At 28.5% G+C, this 20,459-nt stretch overlaps 1 protein-coding gene across 5 annotated transcripts in view; it reads left to right on the top strand.

The window, feature by feature from the left end:
* LOC119680023 (trithorax group protein osa) overlaps positions 1–20,459 on the top strand; it is a 91,014-nt gene that overhangs the window by 28,889 nt on the left and 41,666 nt on the right. For all 5 annotated transcript variants that reach the window (XM_038092637.1, XM_038092639.1, XM_038092635.1 and 2 more), the window contains exons 3-4: positions 3,732–3,962; positions 5,729–5,920. In XM_038092637.1, the coding sequence (XP_037948565.1) occupies positions 3,732–3,962; positions 5,729–5,920 (423 nt within the window). The remainder of the gene's footprint in view (positions 1–3,731; positions 3,963–5,728; positions 5,921–20,459) is intronic.

Below are 20,459 nucleotides of genomic sequence, written 5' to 3' on the forward strand. Positions count from 1 at the left end.
ACATGTTATTTGCTTTAATTATTGTTATCGCTCAAATATGAGCGGTACAACTTTACAGCTCTTGATGTTGTCTTGTTGGCTTGTTGTTAATTTAATGGCATCTTGGATATTCATACCAATATAGATTTCGGTGCATAATCTGTTATTATACCTCATGGATGATTTTAACTTATAATATAATATTAATAATTATATGTATTATATGTACAGTGACGAACAAAATTATTGATACAGCAAGCAAATTGAACTTTAGCACTATTTTTATCCTGTTAATGATGCGATTTTCATAAAGAAACAATTTTTTTTAGATAAAATGATAAAATAAAAAATTTTCTTACTTGTTATACCTGTAGCTATGTGCGAGAGAATGCCTACGTAGGGGTACCCGATGTACCAAACTATGCATTCTTAAACACAGCCAAACAGCCCTAAAATTTTTAGCAAAATCTTTATTTCAATCAAAGTTGGTCTGGGAATGCTCAATACCCTAGCATTGAGGAAATATGTTACTCTTATGTGGGTACGGGAACATGAAGGGCATGAGGGCAATGAAATAGCAGAAGAAGAGTGCAGAAGAGAAGAGTCCTTTCATTGGTCCAGAGCCGCCCTTCTGCGGGGTAACAAATAGCTTTACAAATAACTTATGATGTGAACGGGAGAAATAACATCTACTTGAACACTGGACAACCCAAACAGGCATGCGACAGTCAAGAAGATTCATTGATCTTGAACACATCAAAGTTGATGCTATCCTTGGCCTTTAGCAGAAAAGACATTAAAATCTACACTAAACTTCTTACAGTACACTGTAAACTTAATTACCACATGGAGATTATAGGTGTAGTAGAAAGTGATTCCTGTCGACTTTGTCATGAGGAGAAGGAAACATCAGAACATATTCTTTGCAACTTCCCAGCGGCGGCAAGACGTAGACACGGCTACCTTGGAAGTGGGAGTTTAGTTCCAAATCAATTAGGTAAAATTAAGTTCACAGCAATTACAAGATTTATGAATAGTCCAAAATTGTTTTAGTTCGACCTTTAGCGGCGGCAAGACGTAGACACGGCTACCTTGGACCTTTAGGGTCCACGGCTACCTTGGACCTTGGACCTTTAGGGGCGCATAATAGATGTTTTAGGTTGGGAGGCATTCATAGCCTATTATTTCATAATAATAATAATATACCTGTAGTCAGAATGATAAAAATTGTACTCAATTTATTGTGATCTTTAAAGATTGTTTCAGAACTTTGCTTTTGATTTAATAATAATAAACACATTCAAAATTTGTTTTTATTTTAGAATTGTGCAAATTAAAAAAATCGGGTTCTTAAGTTAACTATTATATATTTAGTGACTTAACTCAACATGAGGCATCATACCACTTTTGCGAACTACTTCATTTATACTTCATTTATATCGCCACACTTACGTCTATTTAATCTATTTTGCACAGTTGAGCCCTACTAGAGTCAGTTAGTATTAAGGACTTCCTGGTAGGCAACTAAAGCTTAAATGAGTATGGATGATTTGTTGTTGGGTCTGTGATGGTATATATGTTAATAAATTCAGGGGGTGATTTGAGTGAAGGTTGAAATTGCTCGCTTACTGTAAATGTGTATATCTAATGTGTGTCTGTGTATATGTGTGCATTTTCACAAATGGATGTGGAAAATCGATTAAAATTATACACAAATACAAACGCATGCACTCCAACTGATAAACGACTTTATACGATACGAAACGATTTGTAACGAAATGAAACGACTCCACATAAGTTCGTCGTGTATTTATAAAGCTTAAGAGAATGAAAGGACGTTTACTGTTCACTGCTCACTGCACCCCACACAAATTGTTTCCATTGTATTTGTTGTTGTTGTTGCTGCTGCTGAATCCCATTCTACTCTGTTATACTGTTCGTATTTTCATTTTGTGGATTTGCACTCTGTATAATGTTCATTCAGCTTATAGAACGATGTGCTGTGTTCGGGCACTGCTGCTGTTTATGATATCACACATACGCTACAATCAAAGCTACAATGTATGTTTGGGTATGTGGATTTGACATTGTATATATTATAGGTATTAATCCATATAAAAATTAAAAAAAAAAATAAAATAAAAAACTTAACTGATGTTGAAGTTGCCGCCTCGTAACGGTAATGGTACTGGCAGTATCTACGTAAGGAAAAAGTATTTTGATTTTTTCCACTTTAAACATTTTTCATTCTGTTTTTTTTTTTTTTTTGTTTAATTTTTACTTTGTGTTATTTGTATGTAAAAAAGATTGTACTTGATGGTTTGTGCACTTAACTCGGATATTACAACCAACTATGAAACGTTATTGTTAAGGTGGTTGGTTGAGTTCAGGACTGCATAATTTTACAACTGCTGCTGTTACTGTTATTGACGTTCTGACGCTTATTTTGTTTTCCTCCTTAATTCATACATTTTTTATGCATATTTTTGTTCCGCTTTTATATTCGCACAGTGTTAACGAATGTTACTGTTGCTTTTTCCATAATGAAAAATAACGACATCTCCTTGTTTGCTGCTTACCGACCGACCAACCTATGTATTATATTTGTTCAATAAAAATATTTACGGGTCCAGTGCACATAGTTTTAGGTCCTTCAATTGCATCAAAAAAAATGAGTTTGAATTTTTTAAAACTTTTACCATTTTCTATATTTTAAACATTTTCTATTAATGCGATTTTAATTGTCTACAAACGATAAAAATAGTCGGAACTAAGATTGCTTTTAATAAAAATTCCTTTTAGTGTTCAGGTAATCGATGGTCATTAGCTATATTATTGGTTCGCATTATAGCACCACTGTTGTATAAATTAATTTATCCAGTGTTATAATTTATTTGAATAGTTTAAGCAGCATTAAAACTAAAGTATATGTAATTAACGACATTTAATAAATTAATAATATAATATTATAAATAAATAATATTTATATTATTGGATCAAAAATCTATCCAAATCTATTTAAAAATCTATTACAGTAAATGTGTTACTGTACTTGTTAAGCAACGCAGATATTTTACTTGATGTATTTCAAACTTGAGTCCAAATAGTGGAATTATTGTTTCCTATAGGAACTATTTCACGAAATCTGTTCATTATACAATGTACCATTGTTGTTCAACAGATCATTTAGCAATGATTTTCCCCCCCTAAAAATGTGTACTATAAGTTTTTATAGATTTTCTGGTTTCACCCTAAAAATACTATAAGTTTTATATTATTTAGTTTCAGTTTCAATAATCATTAAATAATACATTTAATCCTCTTATAAGTGAATGCATATAGTTACTTGATAAATTTGAAATACATTAAAATTATAAAACTATAACCACTATTTGTTCTTTTAATTAAAACATTAAATGTAGAAACAATACATACATATATAGGTACCGTAATAATTTTTGCTGTCTTTGAAGATTTATGAATTTAATAAAGATAGCTAATAGATAATAATTGTTGAAATAGATAAATTCCAATATAACCCATCATTCAGAATAACAAAGATCTCAACTAGTTTAAGGAAAAATTTGAATTTATAATTTATATTCTTAACATTCTTAAATATATGGTTTATAATGTAAATTATAAACATACGCATAAAAATATATTATGTTTCCTAAAATATTACTATGTATAATATAATTTTATTTGTTTTATAATTAAATTTGTTAATCTTTTATTATTTCTGCTTTTAGACAAATTCTTCCAGAGGTCAATCACCTTATCCTCCGACGCATGGTCAAAATTCAGGTTCCTATCCAAGTTCACCACAACAACCGCAACAACCTGGTGGTCCACCACCGCCACCACAATCTTCAAATCAGGGTACAGCACCATCTCAATACTCGCCGTATCCACAAAGATATCCTACACCTCCTGGACCTGCTACTGGACCAAATCATCGAGCTGCCTACTCAACACATCAGGTAAATTATTTGGCTCTTCATATTAATACTTAAAATTTGTATACATAAGTTAAGGAAATTTGATTAAAAACATGAATTATATTCGTACTATTTTTAAATAACTTTTATATTTTATTTAAATGGGCAAAATACTTATGTGCAAAACTTTAAATTTTTACCATAATTATTTTAAAATTATTAAGAAAATAAATAATTTTAAGTTTACTTATTTGAATTGTGCGTACGAGTTTAATAAATAAATTTATTTTGACCGCTTGTTTTCCTATGCGTACATATCCTACTCAACCTTTTTTTGAATATAAACAATATTGTAATGTATGAAGTATTCATCCATATCGCAATGTTTACCGCAATTATTCTGGTTTGTTGTAAATAAATTATTTGCAAATTGCATTGTCAAATCAAGTACATTTTACTGTTATTATGGCAATCGAAGTACAAAGCTATTGTTTTCATTGCGTACACCTCATCTCTTTTATCATTATTGCTTGTCACTTGCCATATTTTTAACACAAATAAGATTTTACATACGCTTATTATATATAGCCATTGTTTTGAAGATTTTGGTATCATTATTATTGCAGCCACAATTGTTTCATATTCATATTTCATTATAAAAACATTATATTTTGTGTTATATTATAGATGCTTGTGACTGAGATGTACGTGAAGTCTCTTAAAAGAAATACTGAAGTAATTTATTAAAAAGAGATTTAGGTTAGTTATTGTAATATCTTGTCGTAAGTTTTGCATAAACTAATCCATTTGACTCGATCAAATTCACATATGTAATATGAATCTGTTGATTCTTGGGGTGTTATTGCAGTTACCTATTTGGATTCTCTTATATCTAAAGATGAACCAAAACATGATCATTTCAATATTCTCGAAAAATATTCGTAGTTAGCTTAGATATATAATCTCAAGCTACATGTAAAGATGCATATTTTGGATAATACTATTATATTTTTCACTAATTCTGAAAGTGATTTTCATAAATTTTCGCGATTTAAGAGCATAGAAAGGTTTATATAATAAATCCATTTCTGTTTTGAATTTTATAGTACTATAGTATTTAAATTACCTTTGTACTTACAATTAGATCTCTGGAGCAGCAATATGATTATAGTGCAATGTTTAAACAAATTTGTTGCCCGCCTACCAATTTGTTAGCGTATAATTATTTAAAGAAAATTAAAACTTTTTAAAATTCAAGTTATATATTTATATAAAATTTGTTTGTTTATGGTGTATATCGAACCACTTAAATTCTAGTATAATTTAAAATAAAAAAAAAATTGTTTACCAAAAACACTATAAAAAATATGCATAATTTTAACAAATAATATTGCAGTATAAATATTGAATTAAATTTATGTGAAAAACTACAATTTTTTGTTAAAAGAAATGCAATTTCATTTCATTTCATTTCTGAAATAATAAAAAATAAAATAAAATTTTGTTATAGAATAGAATATTTCTGAAACAATTGAGGTGAAAATATATATATGTATATATACTAAATTTTTTATTTGAATTAAAAAATACACAACTAAGCTACTTGGATGAGTATGTTGATTAAACACTAAAAAATAAATACATAAAATTTTTTTTAACAATATTTTATTGAAATATTGAACGCAAAAAATACATACTCTTTTAGCTTATATGTTTTTTCTGCTTGCATTAGTATATTTAAATGTTTTATTTTTATGTTGGATATTTAATTTAATTTTTTTTTTATTCTATTTTATTTTATTTTTTAGTATACTGAACCAAATCGACCTTGGCCTGGTGGTTCATCATCTCCTGCACCTAGTCCTGGTCCTGGTGGCCATCCACACCCACCTGCGTCGCCACATCATTTACAACATGGTGGCCCACCGCCTAGCAGCAGTCCAGGGCATGCGCCCAGTCCATCACCACAACCATCTCAGGCCTCACCATCACCGCATCAGGTAATTACATTATTTAATATAGCAACATAGTTTTAGCATTGCTTTCGCAAACAATTGAATTCAAATTTGTTTTATTTTTTCTTTCTTATATACATATTTATCTATCCGTGATTATTAAAAAAAAATTTGAAATGGCAGTTAGCAGTTAAGCCAAAAAAGAAACTAACAATAACCAAATATACTTAAAATTATAAAAACCAAAATTATACGGGTGCTTGCGAAATAGCAAAATTCGTATAAAAAAAGAGAAAACTAAATTGTGACAAAAATGTAGAGAAAAGTTAGATTTAACCGATGCTTAAATTAGCTAAATGGACTTCCTACCTAACTAAATGAAACTAAATTGTTACTATTTTGTTATTTTCATAAGTGATTTAATAAATTTAATCAACTTTACTTTCTAAATTATTGATAGTTTCAAAATTTTGAAATACGAGTGCTGTAGCGTCAATTGTTATACACATGTACTTTTACCACTTACATTTAAAGATATAAACATATATTTGGCACGGATATAAAATTAGTGATTCCAAAAGGTTAATGCTGAAATTTTATTTTATTAACCTGATATAGTACATACAAATTGTTCTTAAGCAATCCAGATTCTACGTTCACACTCTCTCTCTCTCTCAGTCTTTCTTCGTTCACTCTCTCTGTCTTCGTTCACTCTTTCTCTCTTTTTTCGTTCACTCTCTCACTTTTTTTTCGTTCACTCTCTCTTTCTTCGTTCTCACGCTCTCTCTTTTTTGTTCTCTCTCTCTCTTTGTTCACTCTCTCTCTCTTTGTTCACTCTCTCTTTCTTCATTCACCCGCTCTCTTTCGTTCTCTCTTTTTATTTTTCGTTCGCTCTCTTATTTTGTTCTCTCTCCCCCTTTTTTCGTTCTCTTTCTTTCTTCGTTTTCCCTCTCTTTCTTCGTTCACTCTCTCTCTCTTTCTTCGTTCACTCCCTCTCTCTCTTTCTTCGGTCACTCTTTCTCTATCTTCTTTCACTCTCTCTTTCTTCGGTCACTCTTTCTCTATCTTTCTTCTTTCACTCTCTCTTTCTTCGTTCACTCTCTCTTTCTTCGTTCACTCTCTCTTTCTTCTCTCTCTCTCTTTTATCGTTCACGCTCTCTCTCTTCTTTCGTTCACTCTCTCCTCTTCTAATCTTAAAACATTCCTCTTTATCTTCTTAGCCTACTTTCTCAGTTTCTCTTTTTTTCCCTAGCTTTTTTCTATCTCTCTTTCGATTTCGCTATTTCTCTTCTATCTTTCTTTTGTTTTCTCTCTTTTGTCCTTCTTTCGTTCTCTCTCTTCTGTCCTTCTTTCGTTCTCTCTCTTCTGTCCTTCTTTCGTTCTCTCTCTTCTGTCCTTCTTTCGTTCTCTCTCTTCTGTCTTTTCGCTCTCTCTTCCGTCTTTCTTCTCTCTCTCTTCAGTCTTTCTTCTCTCTCTCTTTAGTCTTTCTTTATCTCGCTTTTCTATCTTTATCTCCCTTTTATATCTTTATCTCTCTTTTCTATCCTTATCTCTCTCTTCTATCTTTACTTATCTTCTTTCTGCTTTCTCTCTGCCTTTTGTGTTTTTTCTCTCTCTTTTTCTTTTTTGTGTTCCTATTTCTCCTTTCTCACTTCCTTTCTATCTATGGTTTAATATATACATATGGATGTACAATGAAATAGAAACAATTAAATATTTATCTATAGTAGTGTATTTTGGTTAGAATTATGTACAAATAGATGAACCATGAAAAAACAGTAAATTTGTTATTTTGGATGAAATTTATTAATTTGGATGAAATTAAACTTTTAAAGATACATTAGTGTATGTGTAGTATAGCATGTTTAAAGGAATTGCAAACCGAAGAAATCCGTAGCAATGTCAAAAAAACTAATTGAAAAAAATGTTAGCATTTTTAATTGCAAATAATAATTAATATTAAATTTAGATCCTTAGCCGTCTGTCTGTCTATTAAAAACTGTGATTAGTTTCCCACCACCGATGAAGTTTTACGTCAACGAACAAACAATAAAATCACGTGCGGTGTTGATATATTATGTTCAAATATTATTGATGTTGTTTTCAATTTTTAATAGAAAATTTGTTGTTATTTTTGGCTAGAATTAGCTTTGATGTTACCAATTTTATTCAAAACGATTCAATTTAATAAATTTTTATGCTTTATTGCTGTTGTTGTTGCTGTTTGTATATTTTGTCAATTTTAATAACGTATTCATACAAACCAATGGAATGAAAAAAAATTTTTTTTTTGTTAACCTATGTGTAACCTATATGTGACTCCAATCATACAATACGCCAACATACCTCACACAAATTTAAACGCAGTTGTGCAGCAGATAGAAACCAACTGCATCTATGTATGCATGCAGATATGAACAGGCAGCAATCGCCCAAAAAGCTACGATATCAAATTTAACGCCGCGCACCCATATCTTTTCATTTATCTGATAGCCAATTTATACGCTACCGCTTTAATGCCCAACGGTTGAGAAATCTCTTTTTACATATGCCTTGTTTTGCCTCCGCCGTCATCTCTCACCTCACCTTATGTGAATAATGCAGAAGCTACGCTGCTGTTGTGCATTCATACATGTGCTGGCTTGGGCTCCTATTAACATTGGTGTGTGGTAAATGAAATTGGAACTGCATTCTGTATACGCATAGTTTATATGTACCCAAGTATATACCTATATTCATAGATACTCATTTTATTTGTATTTGGCTGTCGTTGTAAGCATGATGTGCGCACTCGTTTATTCCGGTGGCGGCAACTATTTGCATTGCGGAATTAAATCGCTTTTGGTGTAACTTCAAATTGATTGCGTTGGCTGGTTTGGTTGAGTTGTTTTTAGTTGCTTTGTGCGCTAGGGTTTGGGATCGATGTGTTCAATTTTTAATTTGATATATACTGCTGCATGTTGATGTTGTTAGCCTATTTGCTTGCTATACAGATTTGGTTGTTGGTTGGTTATTGGTTGTTAAGTCTATGACTTTGGCGACGCCACTGATGATGATGATGATGTTGATGTTGATGTTATGCAATTCTATGCGTCGGCCAACAGTAAAATTTTTTATTTAGTTACAAATCGCGAACTCATCAGTGATTAAACGAAATACAAAATTGAAAATGCGAAATGTGAAATTCTGTTTCCACGCTGGTAGTTGCATAAATTGCGAACATTGAATGATGGAATGTTGGTCAGTCAATTTAACTATACCGTCAGTCGATCAGTTCTACCAATTTATTGTCAGATGTCAGTTCGGTATTAAATATTCTACTATGTTTGCTAATGTTGATAGAGTTTTTTTATAATTTTCTTTTTTATTTTCATTATTGGTGGAATTTACTTTCAGATGTTAATATTACATGTGAATTTAATTGAAATTTTTAATTGATATTCGTATTCCTTTAATTCTGAGTTTGCAGCATTTTTTAAAAAACAAAAAAAGAAAAAATGATTTGGAAATGGTAATCCATTCAGTTATCATTTTATATAATTTAATTTGCAACTTAAGTTTAAGTTATAACTAATATGAAAGAACTTTATATCAATTTAATTTTTTTATTCTTATTTTTTTTATTCGTTAATCAACTCTTAACTAACAAACGATATTTATTTATTACTAATAATATGAAAATAGTCTTTTTGAGATATATGCCTTTTACTACTATATAAAATTTTAAGTCATATGAAGAGTATTTGAAAAGTTTAGCCACTAACAAAATGTTTGGTTAGTCTGAGTTTTGGATATATTTTCAATATATTTTTCGTAAACGATGCTCAAACTATATTGCATGAATGTCGTTAAAATACCATTTATAAAGGATTTAAATTCTTTATTAAAAGAAAATTTACAAAATATTACTGATGAAACAAAAAGATTTTCTTTCCAAATAGAGTTATTATTCAATTATTACAGTATTCAATTTATCAACGACGTTATATAATGTACTCTAGTTATTGTGAAACCCAGAGTTGTCAATCAGAACGATCCCATGCTATCCCAAAAAAGAGTAGCAAAAACGTTATCGTCTGCAAACACAGTCTTTCTTCACTTTAAAGTTTGTTTATTTTTTCAAACCGCTATTTTGTTTATTCATTGATATACGATGATTAATTATAAAGGCAGATGTGATCGGTTGTACGAATCTGCTTTAAAAGTCATCCTTTTTGTCTTAACCATTCAGATCTTCCAAACGTAGAGAAGGCTGTATTTTATTTGTTGTAACTTTTATATTACTTTTACATGGATCGTAATTAATTTTACACATTTTCATATTAATTATAAAATAATTTACTAAAGTTATAGTTTTACAATTTCTACCGCCATCTATATGTTAGCTTAAAAAGTTTTTAGATACTACCTACGTATATAATTATAAAATAAATAACATACGACAAAAATATTTATTAAGGTCTGTTAGTAAATATATATTTGCTTAAAAAATTATTAAAAAAAAAGATTTGAAAAAGATGAGTTGTGATTTAATCAAACATGATTCAATGCAATGACATTTCACATTTTATTATCGCTCATTTGATAATTTGCATATACAGAATTCGAAAATAAATGAAAAAAAGATAAAATGCGGTTTTTTTTTGCATTTATTTATTAAACATTATTTCAATGAAGCTCATTCATTCACACGTAAATGATTCATTAGATCGTTCAGTTGAGTTGCCATGTATTTAGGCGATTGTGTTGCAGTTACCACAAGAAATCGTCATAAACATCGCCCTAATTGCAAATTTATACTCTTGTTGGGCATTAAATATTAAAAGCATTTGAAAATTCAATTAAAACTGAAATTTCAAATTTGAGATTTATTTTTAATTACTATAGCTAAAATAAAAATGTTTGCATCAGACAATGGATGACACTAAAAAAATTAAACTTCTACTTGCATTTTATTTGGTAATTAACTTGAGAAAATTTAAATTTTGTGGTATTGCACTGCAGCATCTATAACTAATTGTGAAGTAAATTATTGTGTGCTAGTAGTTAGTTAAGTTAGTTATCTTTCTTATTTTTGTTTTTCTAGATAATCTCTTCAAAACAAAAACAACACATACAAAAGTAAAGCTTTCACACTACGAGTTCACGTATGAAATAGCTTTTACATAGTATATCTTATTCTGAAACACGCGTGGCTTGCATTGTTTAGTTTTCTTATTTTATGGATATTTAGTTTTACTATATGACTTTATAACATAAAAGTCACAATTTGACACGCAACTCACGTAATCGTTATGTTACTTCTCATCTAATGCTTTTGTGGCACTTGCGGCTTTTTTGAATTTTAGGCTTTTGACATATTTTTGTTGTTGTTATTTTTACTCCTATCAAAGACACGTATTCGAATTTTTGTATTTCTATTTACGTTTGAGCATTAGTTTCACAATATCAAGAAGTTTCGAATTAAACTTTAATTTTGTAATTCAATAAACCAGAAAATAGTTTAAGAAAAACATGTGTTCTCTCTTTTATATTTATTTACTATATATTTCTTTTAATATCATATGTAATTGATATATAAGTTAAGTTCCAAACGACATTAAAGCAATTAAGTTACATTAGAAAAATCTTTTTATGTCATGAATACTCAATAAGAAACACACTCTGATAATAAACATTCTTAGCGGATTTGTGAAATATTGTTTCAAAGTTATTTTATATATAAATGTATTAACCTTTTTTTTTTAAACAAATATTTATATATTTATTTTGCTTAAAACAATACATTAAAAATACTAAAAATATTTCTTGCTTTTTTTTATTTCATCTTTCGTATACTGTTAACTTTGATACAGTCTTAAGAGAGTTTTCTTTAGCTTAAATTCAATTTATAATAATTAATTTTAAATCAAATGGAATCTCTTAAACAATTACCCAGACCGCAAATTTAAACAAAAATTCGAGCTACGCTTGAGTTTAATGTACTACTTATATAATTATATATATAGAATATTTATAAATAATTAAGTAGTTGATATTTTAAATTATGATATTTATAATAATATACAAATATTCTATTTATATAAATATTATAATTAAATATGTAGTTATATATATAGGAAAGAATAAATTATTAAAATATATATTTAAAAATTGAATATATTTTTACAAAAAAAATAATATTTAATTAAAAATAAATAATTTAAAAATTTAAATTAATTATACATTTTATATTATACCAATGTTCAACAGATACTATACTAGGTTAGTTCAATAAATATCTATATTAATATAAATATTTAATTAATAAATAAATACCTATTAATCTAGATTCAAAAATTTTAAAATCTAGAAATCGGTAACTATTTATAAATTTTATAAATTAAATTTTATTTAATATTCCATTCGAAAATATTGCCAAATATATATATAACTTATGTTGATGTAGGTGTTTTGAAATCTTATAAGTTGTGCTTCATTTTTTTTTAACGGTATGTTGATTAAGTTGTAAGTAATAATAACTATAATTGTTACCAATTGAAAAACCCCATCCACCATGTATAAATTTTAAATCTAAATTATTTCCAATTTAAGTAAATATATAGTATCATTTAAGTGTCACTTATCAATTAATTTCTCACAGTATATATTATGAGCAAGTTTATTTTAGACATTGTTATCGTTTAAATACTTTTTTAAACGTTATCATTAATTAGGTGTTTCATTATTTCTTGACAACCCTTACATTAATTTATTATGAGTGGAAATTATTAAGTGTTATTAGCTTAATAGGGCATTGACATACTTTGTTTACGCATTCATAATTCTACTTATCGTTGGATTTGTATACACGCTGATGATGAACTTTCGATTTAGTTACTTTCACTTCGCCGCTAGATACATATGTTAATCGGTCAAAATAAGAGCATACACAGAACTTAAAACTATGTATGTAGTATTTCTGAAGGTCAGCTATCAGCTCCAAATTCATTTTTGAGGTGACGGAATCATATAACTGCATACTGCATTTTGTGCTATTCTTGTTGCTGCTGCTGAATCTGCTTATACGTGCATTGCTTGCTTACTTACTCAATTTGACCTCTTAAATAATTGCACAGCTTGCCGTTACCACTAGAGCATTGCACTGAGCACTGCATTATACCAGTTTTATATATTCTAAACAAAACAGCCTTAAAACCTAATTTTAGTTGCACTTTTGCTATATACATTGGCACTGTTGTACGCGTATTTTCTCATGCATATGCACGTGTGTACGTGCGCCGCAACGTTTGGAGGCAACTGCAGTAGGCGCATATTGGTATCTTTAACACGTAGTAGCGTAGTTGCTTTCGTTGTTATGGTATACTTATTGGTTTAGTGTACTCGTAATAGTAAAATTTTGCTTTATGACCATATGACTGTTGACCGACCTGCTCAAGTTACAACTACTTGCTGCAAAAGCAAGCGCTATACCATTGCGTTGCAATTCATTGGTGCATATTTTGTCATCGTCACTATAGCCAGCCATAACCGTATCTGCATTTCAAAATCTTACATACAGATAGAGCACAGCATCTGTTGTCGTACATCTATTTTATATATACATATATATATAAGTATTTATATATCACTGTCGCTAACGACTTAAATGTGCTAACTTTGTAGAAGAGTAGCGTCGTCTGTGGTTAAATTCGTGGCCTTTTCGTTGTTGGCGCTAATATTCATTTTGATGTTGTTGCATGGTTTGGCTGATTTTGCGTATGTGTTGTACCATTTGCTCCGCTCGGTTGTTATAATTTGGTTTTAACATTTCACATAACTTGTGGTATGCTACTGAGCTGAGTATAAATGATAAACTGTTGTATATAATAGACGATTGCATTTCTCAGACTTTGGAAATATAAACTAGGTTAATGCACCGGATGTTTAAGTTGTTATATTCTGTTAGCATGGCATTGAATTTCTATTGTTTCTGTTAAATTGTTATAGTTGTTGTCTTTTGTACGTATTGCTTAGTTGCTTTATTGTTTCTGTATTATATACATATTTTCAAATTAATTAGTTTATCTATTAAATAGAGATTAATTCACTTATTTTATTTTAGTTAATTTTCAATGACGAACACATTGTTGCTAATGCAAGATCCTATGTCAATGTTGAATTAGTTTGTTGTTGTTGTCATCATGTTAATATGGAAGCTGTGATGACATTACAGCAATGGCCAACGTCATCATCCTCATAGTTGAATAATCACATTTCACCAGTGTTTCTGGTTGAATTTGTCGCTGTTTCGTTTATTGTCTAGTCTAACAACGTGTTAAACACATTCCATGGAATGGAGCAAATAGCTTGATGATGCAACGTCTTACTTTTGTTATTGTCGTCGACACTGTTGTTTTTTTTATTTTAGTATCTGTTAAATAATTGGTTTTCACTTTCGTACAGACATGTTAGAATTTTAGAAGTGTAGTAATATCACTAGTATTTTGCTAAACTAGCGGTAAGCAAATTTTACTTTCATTTCATTCTTGATATACAGTAGACTTTTTCAATATAACGAAAAATATAATGTCAAGATTTTTCATTGTTTTGAATTTTTCGTCCGAAGTGATTTGAAGTGATATTTTTTATAATGCTTCAGACTCTGGCGCACATAATTTATTTTTGAAAGTAATATAATTTATTAATTCTGTAAGTTTATATTTTGCTAAACTAAAACAAAAACCTTTATGTGCATTTGTTCAGTTAGAAACTGCGAATTAGTAGGTAGTTCCTCTACTTGTAAGGATTTTAAAATAATTATTTATTGCTTTGATCTATATTATTTGTTATTATCGATGAATAAGTTTTAAAAATTGATATTTCACCTTTAAGGCTAAAATTTTTTTTTGCCAAAATTAAGTTTACTAAGTTCGTTGTTATCTTATCAAATCTTGTTAGCTTATTTAACAGTTAATGTAATTGTAAAAGATTAATATAAACATGCTTATCTATCCGTTCAATACTTATTTATTATTTATTTACAGCGAAGTGAAAGCGATCGTCTAAGTACGATGATATAAAAGTTTATCACGAGAATTAATGGTCCAATAAGTGTGAAAGCATAATGAATATATTCCCATTAAAGATGTGGCTTGCTCTCGACAAATTCGAAAATTATAGAAATTCGAAGCTGTAAGATTATAAGCTATCGAGTAAATTTATAAGATACTTTTTACAAATTTGTTTGCTCAGTTTTAAAACACACGAGATTTTGGTTGAAGCTTCATAGCACCATAGAATTGCTCTTTACTATTACTTTCTTTATTCAAACGAATATCTCACAATATATAAAATAAACAATCTTTAGAATTTCCTTTGAAATTATATAAATTTTTATTTATTAATTTTTTACTTTTATTGTAAATGAAACACATGAATCAGTTTAAGTGTATTCTTGCCCACATTTTATAATGTCTTCATTATTTGTATCTCGCGTTGTTGATAAAGAGCGCCGCTGTTAATGAAAAACAACGCACTAAAATGAACTAAAAATAAAAATATTAAAAAAAAATGAAATAAAACAAAATACGTCGGCCTTGACATTGACCCAATTGATGAATGGGTTTTTCATAGTTGATTCTTTGTTAAACGTTGACGTTAACAGTGACGCTGACGTTGACGTTTAAAAAGACGTCAACGTTTGGTTATATCGCGTTCCAGTTTCAAGTGTTTAGAATAATAAAAGCAATTAAAAAACATTGAATTACTGCGACGACGACGGCACTCAGTAAATTGTATTGTGCTACTAAAATAAATATGCCACATTTATGAACGAACACATTCCATGACTAAACTTACTAAATAAACGTTTTCTATAATAAGGCATATATCATTTTTAATAAGCAACCACATTAGCAGCAGGCAGACAAAACAGTATTTCGTCTATCAAAATTAAATAGGGAGTTCAAGGGAGTTTGCTTAAATTTATCGTTTCCAAAACGAAATAAAAAAACATCAAAAGAACCATTTAAGCCCCAACTAACATGGTTGAATAAGTTGTATGTTTGTAGTCAAAGGACAGGCACTGCAGACATTACAAACACCCAGTTTTCAATTTAAGTTCACAAGTGTCAAGTTATTCACGTGTGTTTATATTGCCCTTTTAATGCAGTCCTGCTCTTTGTTTGAGATCTACAGACATTGCCAACACCCTATTTAAATCTATTTAAATACACAAGTGCTTTTGTTTTTTTTACTTGTATTTCCTTTTTAATTTTTGTTGCCCCTGTCGCTGTTTACGCTGATGAAGTTTTACTAAGATGCCAATGTTTTACTGGTGCCAGCTGATTTTTTTTTTTTTACTTTATTTTTTTTTTTGTCGATGTACATCCATTTTACATGGTATATGTATCTGAAGTACGTGCGCTCCACTTTTGCTTGCAAAACAACAATATAAACAATTTTTGGTTTTGCTTTTTTTTTTAAATATTTTTTGAAATATATATGTGTTCTTTATATGTATGTTTGTATATTTGTAACTTCAATGTTCCATAAACCCATATAATAGAAGCGCTGCTACTGCAGCAACCATTGTTTTGGTTGTATTTTGAGAAATTGTATAACTACTATACAAAACAAAATATTGTATGCATTTAAAAAAAAAATTATCTTATTTTAATAATTCAAAGCACTGTATCAATTTTTGTAGTAGATGACTAATATTTCATCGAACTATTGTACAGAACTAAACTTATTATTTATTATATGAAATTCAGTTGAAGCAATTGTTCATAAATTTTAAAGTAATTACAGTCTTCATTAGAAAAACAGGTATTGTAAACAGAAGTTTAAGATAAAATTGTCTTTTCTTGAGTTAGTAGTTATTAAAAAATACTGACATCTGAACTGCTTATATAAATCTTAAAGTCGAATAAATGAATAACTTAATTTATATCAATTATTACATCATTGATTATTTTATTGTTTATATAATTAAAACTATTGGTTCTCGTTTAAACAGAAAATAAAGTTAATTGGTATTGTATTTTGAGTTGTCCCCTAATCAGTTCATGGGAATCTATTAGGTTAGTTTTTAAATTAAATTTTCTATTTATTAAGAGAAGTCAATTTACACAATGTAATTAAATACGTTATTTTTATATTTTCTAAAGAAATTACTTAAAGTAATACTTAACGTGGGCGAAAAGTACGTAATTAGCCAAATTCTGGCGTAAACGATATGCAATAGTTATTTAAAAAAACAACTATTAAAGTTTTGAGAAGATAATCCAGAGAAAGTGGCAGTTTTTTTTCATTAAAATATTATCGAGTATCACTTTTCTCATGAAAATATGGATATATATTATTATTCATATAATATATGAAATATGTTTACATATTATTATATTACCAAATATAAAATTTGTACTTAACAATTTCAGAATTATAATCCACCTTTTGTATAATGTTTTGTATTATCTATTATATTATTATATATTATATTATTATGTATTATATTATTTTATATTATATATTATATTATTATATATTATATATTATATTATTATCTATTATCTATATATCTATTATATCTATTATCTATCTATGAATCTATTACAATCGTTTGTACTATAATCGATTTAAATACTTTATATGTATGTGAGAAATATTTCGCGGCAGTGTCAACTATTCGTGTCATTTTTAGCTATCAGTTAGGTATTATTTTCAAGATCTTTTCGCCTGTATATAGTTTTTAAATTATTATAATTCTCTAATGAATGTAACTAATATTCATAAGAATGAAACTATTGACTTTTTAAAAGTATTTTTAAAGTAAATTCAAGTCCTGAAATTTTTATAACTTGTAATAAAAATATCAAAGCTACATTTTTTCTTTAAACTTTAAAACTTTATTCCACGTTTTATGAAAATAATAGCGCAAAGTACACAACTCTCACTTTCAAATGAACCATTCTCAATTTTTCAAGTTGTTTGTATTATAAAAATTTCTTTTATCATTACAGATACAAGTTTGCCTTTGACGTGATAGAAATTTTCTTGTAGGGAATTTAATTTCAAATTCGTTTTCTTTTTTTCATTATATGTGTGCTATGGTAACTAACATAACTTGTCGTTTTATACTTTAAGATAGAATTTCTATCGGTTGTTAAAGTTTTACTCAGCTGTTTTTCGACTGTCTGCAAGACATGCTTCGCTTGTTTTCTGTGCAGTTATCTTGAATCACTTTAAACTGCGATACTTTTTTGTTGTTTTGCTTCATCAATACAAAGTTAAGAAATTGCAGTTTCATTTTCAAGCAATGAAGTATCTTAAAGATTTTTGGTGCAATATTTTATGGATAACGTGGCACTTTTTAGTTTTTTCTTATTTAATTATTATAAAATTATTCATTTATAAAAATAAAACCTCATTTCAGTCAATTTGTTTACTTAGAAATGTAGTTTTTATTACATCCATTCCCTGCGTTATCTTTACATGAAAGTTTGCTTGTGATTTGTTAGATTATGACTTGTTGTCGTTTTTATAAAAATATCTATGCCGTTTAATATAGTTGCATTAATGTATATGAACAAATATCAAAGTGGCACACGACCATTACATACATTGCCGGCATCCAACCAGCATTCATGATAATAAAATTTTACCAATGTGCCGGCATTGACATCACCTCCAACTGGATAGCGCCATCCACCAGCGCGCATTCGACCTTACGTAATTTTGTATTTATGATTTAGTACATTAGCATTTCTCAGTTCACGTTGATATATATTGTTGATGTTGGTTTTGTTGATGTTGTTCTTGTTATCGCTGACGTATACTTTTCATTCTTTTGGGGTCTTTCTGTTAGTATGTCTGTCTCTACAAGGTTATGGCAGTGGCAGCATTGATGTGTTCCACATTTTTCAGTAAAACATTTCTTGTTTTGGGTTCAGTTTTATTTTATTTTTACAAACCTACAATACCATACGGAAACATACATTCATACAAATATACAGATTTTTATAAACTTAAAGATTTGTGTATGAAAATATCTCAATTACTACGTCCTGCTTTATGTTGCACCGGTTTATTTAAAGTTCATTAACCCGCTTTCACTGACTGCTGTTTATCCTATTTTGCAAATTTATTTTTGTTTAGATTTCTTTTGATTATATTTTTTTAGGTTCATTTTATGTGAATCGTTATTGTTTTACTGACTGACACTTGCACCTATTGAGGGATTGTCTCATTCATATTCGCCGTATCTCTTTAGACATTAGGTTTTTTTGTGTTACGATAAAACTGAGTTTATAAAATATTTTTTAATTAGTAGCACTTGTTTTGTATTGGTTCCGCCCTCCTTCATACTTGATTAATGAAATGTTGATTTAGATTTAATTATTTTGATGGTTTTTTTTTTCAATATTTTGGTAAAATCCATATGTTATTATTAAATTAGTCTTTTTTGTGGTTAATCGAGTTAATCTTTTTGTGATGAAATAATGAATAAAAATCAATGAATAATCGTATGTGTTACAAATGTCATCAACGTCATTCATTGATAACAAAATGTACTGAACTCAACTGTAAGTTTTTTTAGTTCCTTAATTTTCAATTATTCAATTTATCGTACTCTACTGATTTTCTAATAAGAGTATAAGCTTATAGCTTAGCTTATGCAGTACTGATAATATTTAACTGTTAAACTGTTAAATTATCAATGAAAGAGTAAAGAAAAAAGAGTACGATACGATAATAACGTTGTTATTGCTTATCTATTTGGAATAAAAATTAAATTTGATTGTATAATTTATAATTTAAATTCATTAACACAAATTCTACAGATTTAATATTCTACTTTCTTATATTATATGTGCATCTATCATATAAGATAAATCGCTTTTCAGATTTTATTATATATATAATATCTGTATTATATATTTCAGACATTTTGCAAGACATACAAACTAGTGGCAGGACATACTTGCTTCTGTTAGGATATTGACATTATTCATTTGAAGGTGTTAGAAATAATAGGAACAAGCTGTCTTTTCTATGTTAGATTCAAACGTTTACATCTACTTACATATGGTAACAAATTCTATGGGTTTAAAACACACGCAGATATTATATTTCACAAACGAAAAAACTTATAAAACGGTAAATTTCCACCGACTCGGTTTTTTCATATGCTAAATTTACCGACCGCAAAGTTAAAAAAAAACTTTCAAAAATATTTTTTTTATATTGTTCTTCAATGTTTTTAAAACCTAATAGCATTTTTACTCGAAAATGTTTATTGTATTAATTATATTTTTATTTAAATCTTGTTTAACATCTATTAAATCGTTCAATTTTGTAAAATTTATCCATTAGAGTTGAGAAGACAGACAACAAAAAACTGTAACACAAATGCAAAACTTATGTACAAATTATAAATAATAAATTTGCACTAACAACAATGATGTTGTCTTGTGTATTATAGGAATTTGTTTTATGTAAAATATTTATGAAATCGATTGCTGTGAAAACGTTAATAATGCTTTAAATCCGCTAATTAAAGTTATAAAGGTTATATCAATAAGGATATAAGTCTACTTTA

This window comes from Teleopsis dalmanni, chromosome 2, assembly GCF_002237135.1.
Source record: "Teleopsis dalmanni isolate 2A chromosome 2, ASM223713v2, whole genome shotgun sequence".
Taxonomy (NCBI): Eukaryota; Metazoa; Arthropoda; class Insecta; order Diptera; family Diopsidae; genus Teleopsis; species Teleopsis dalmanni.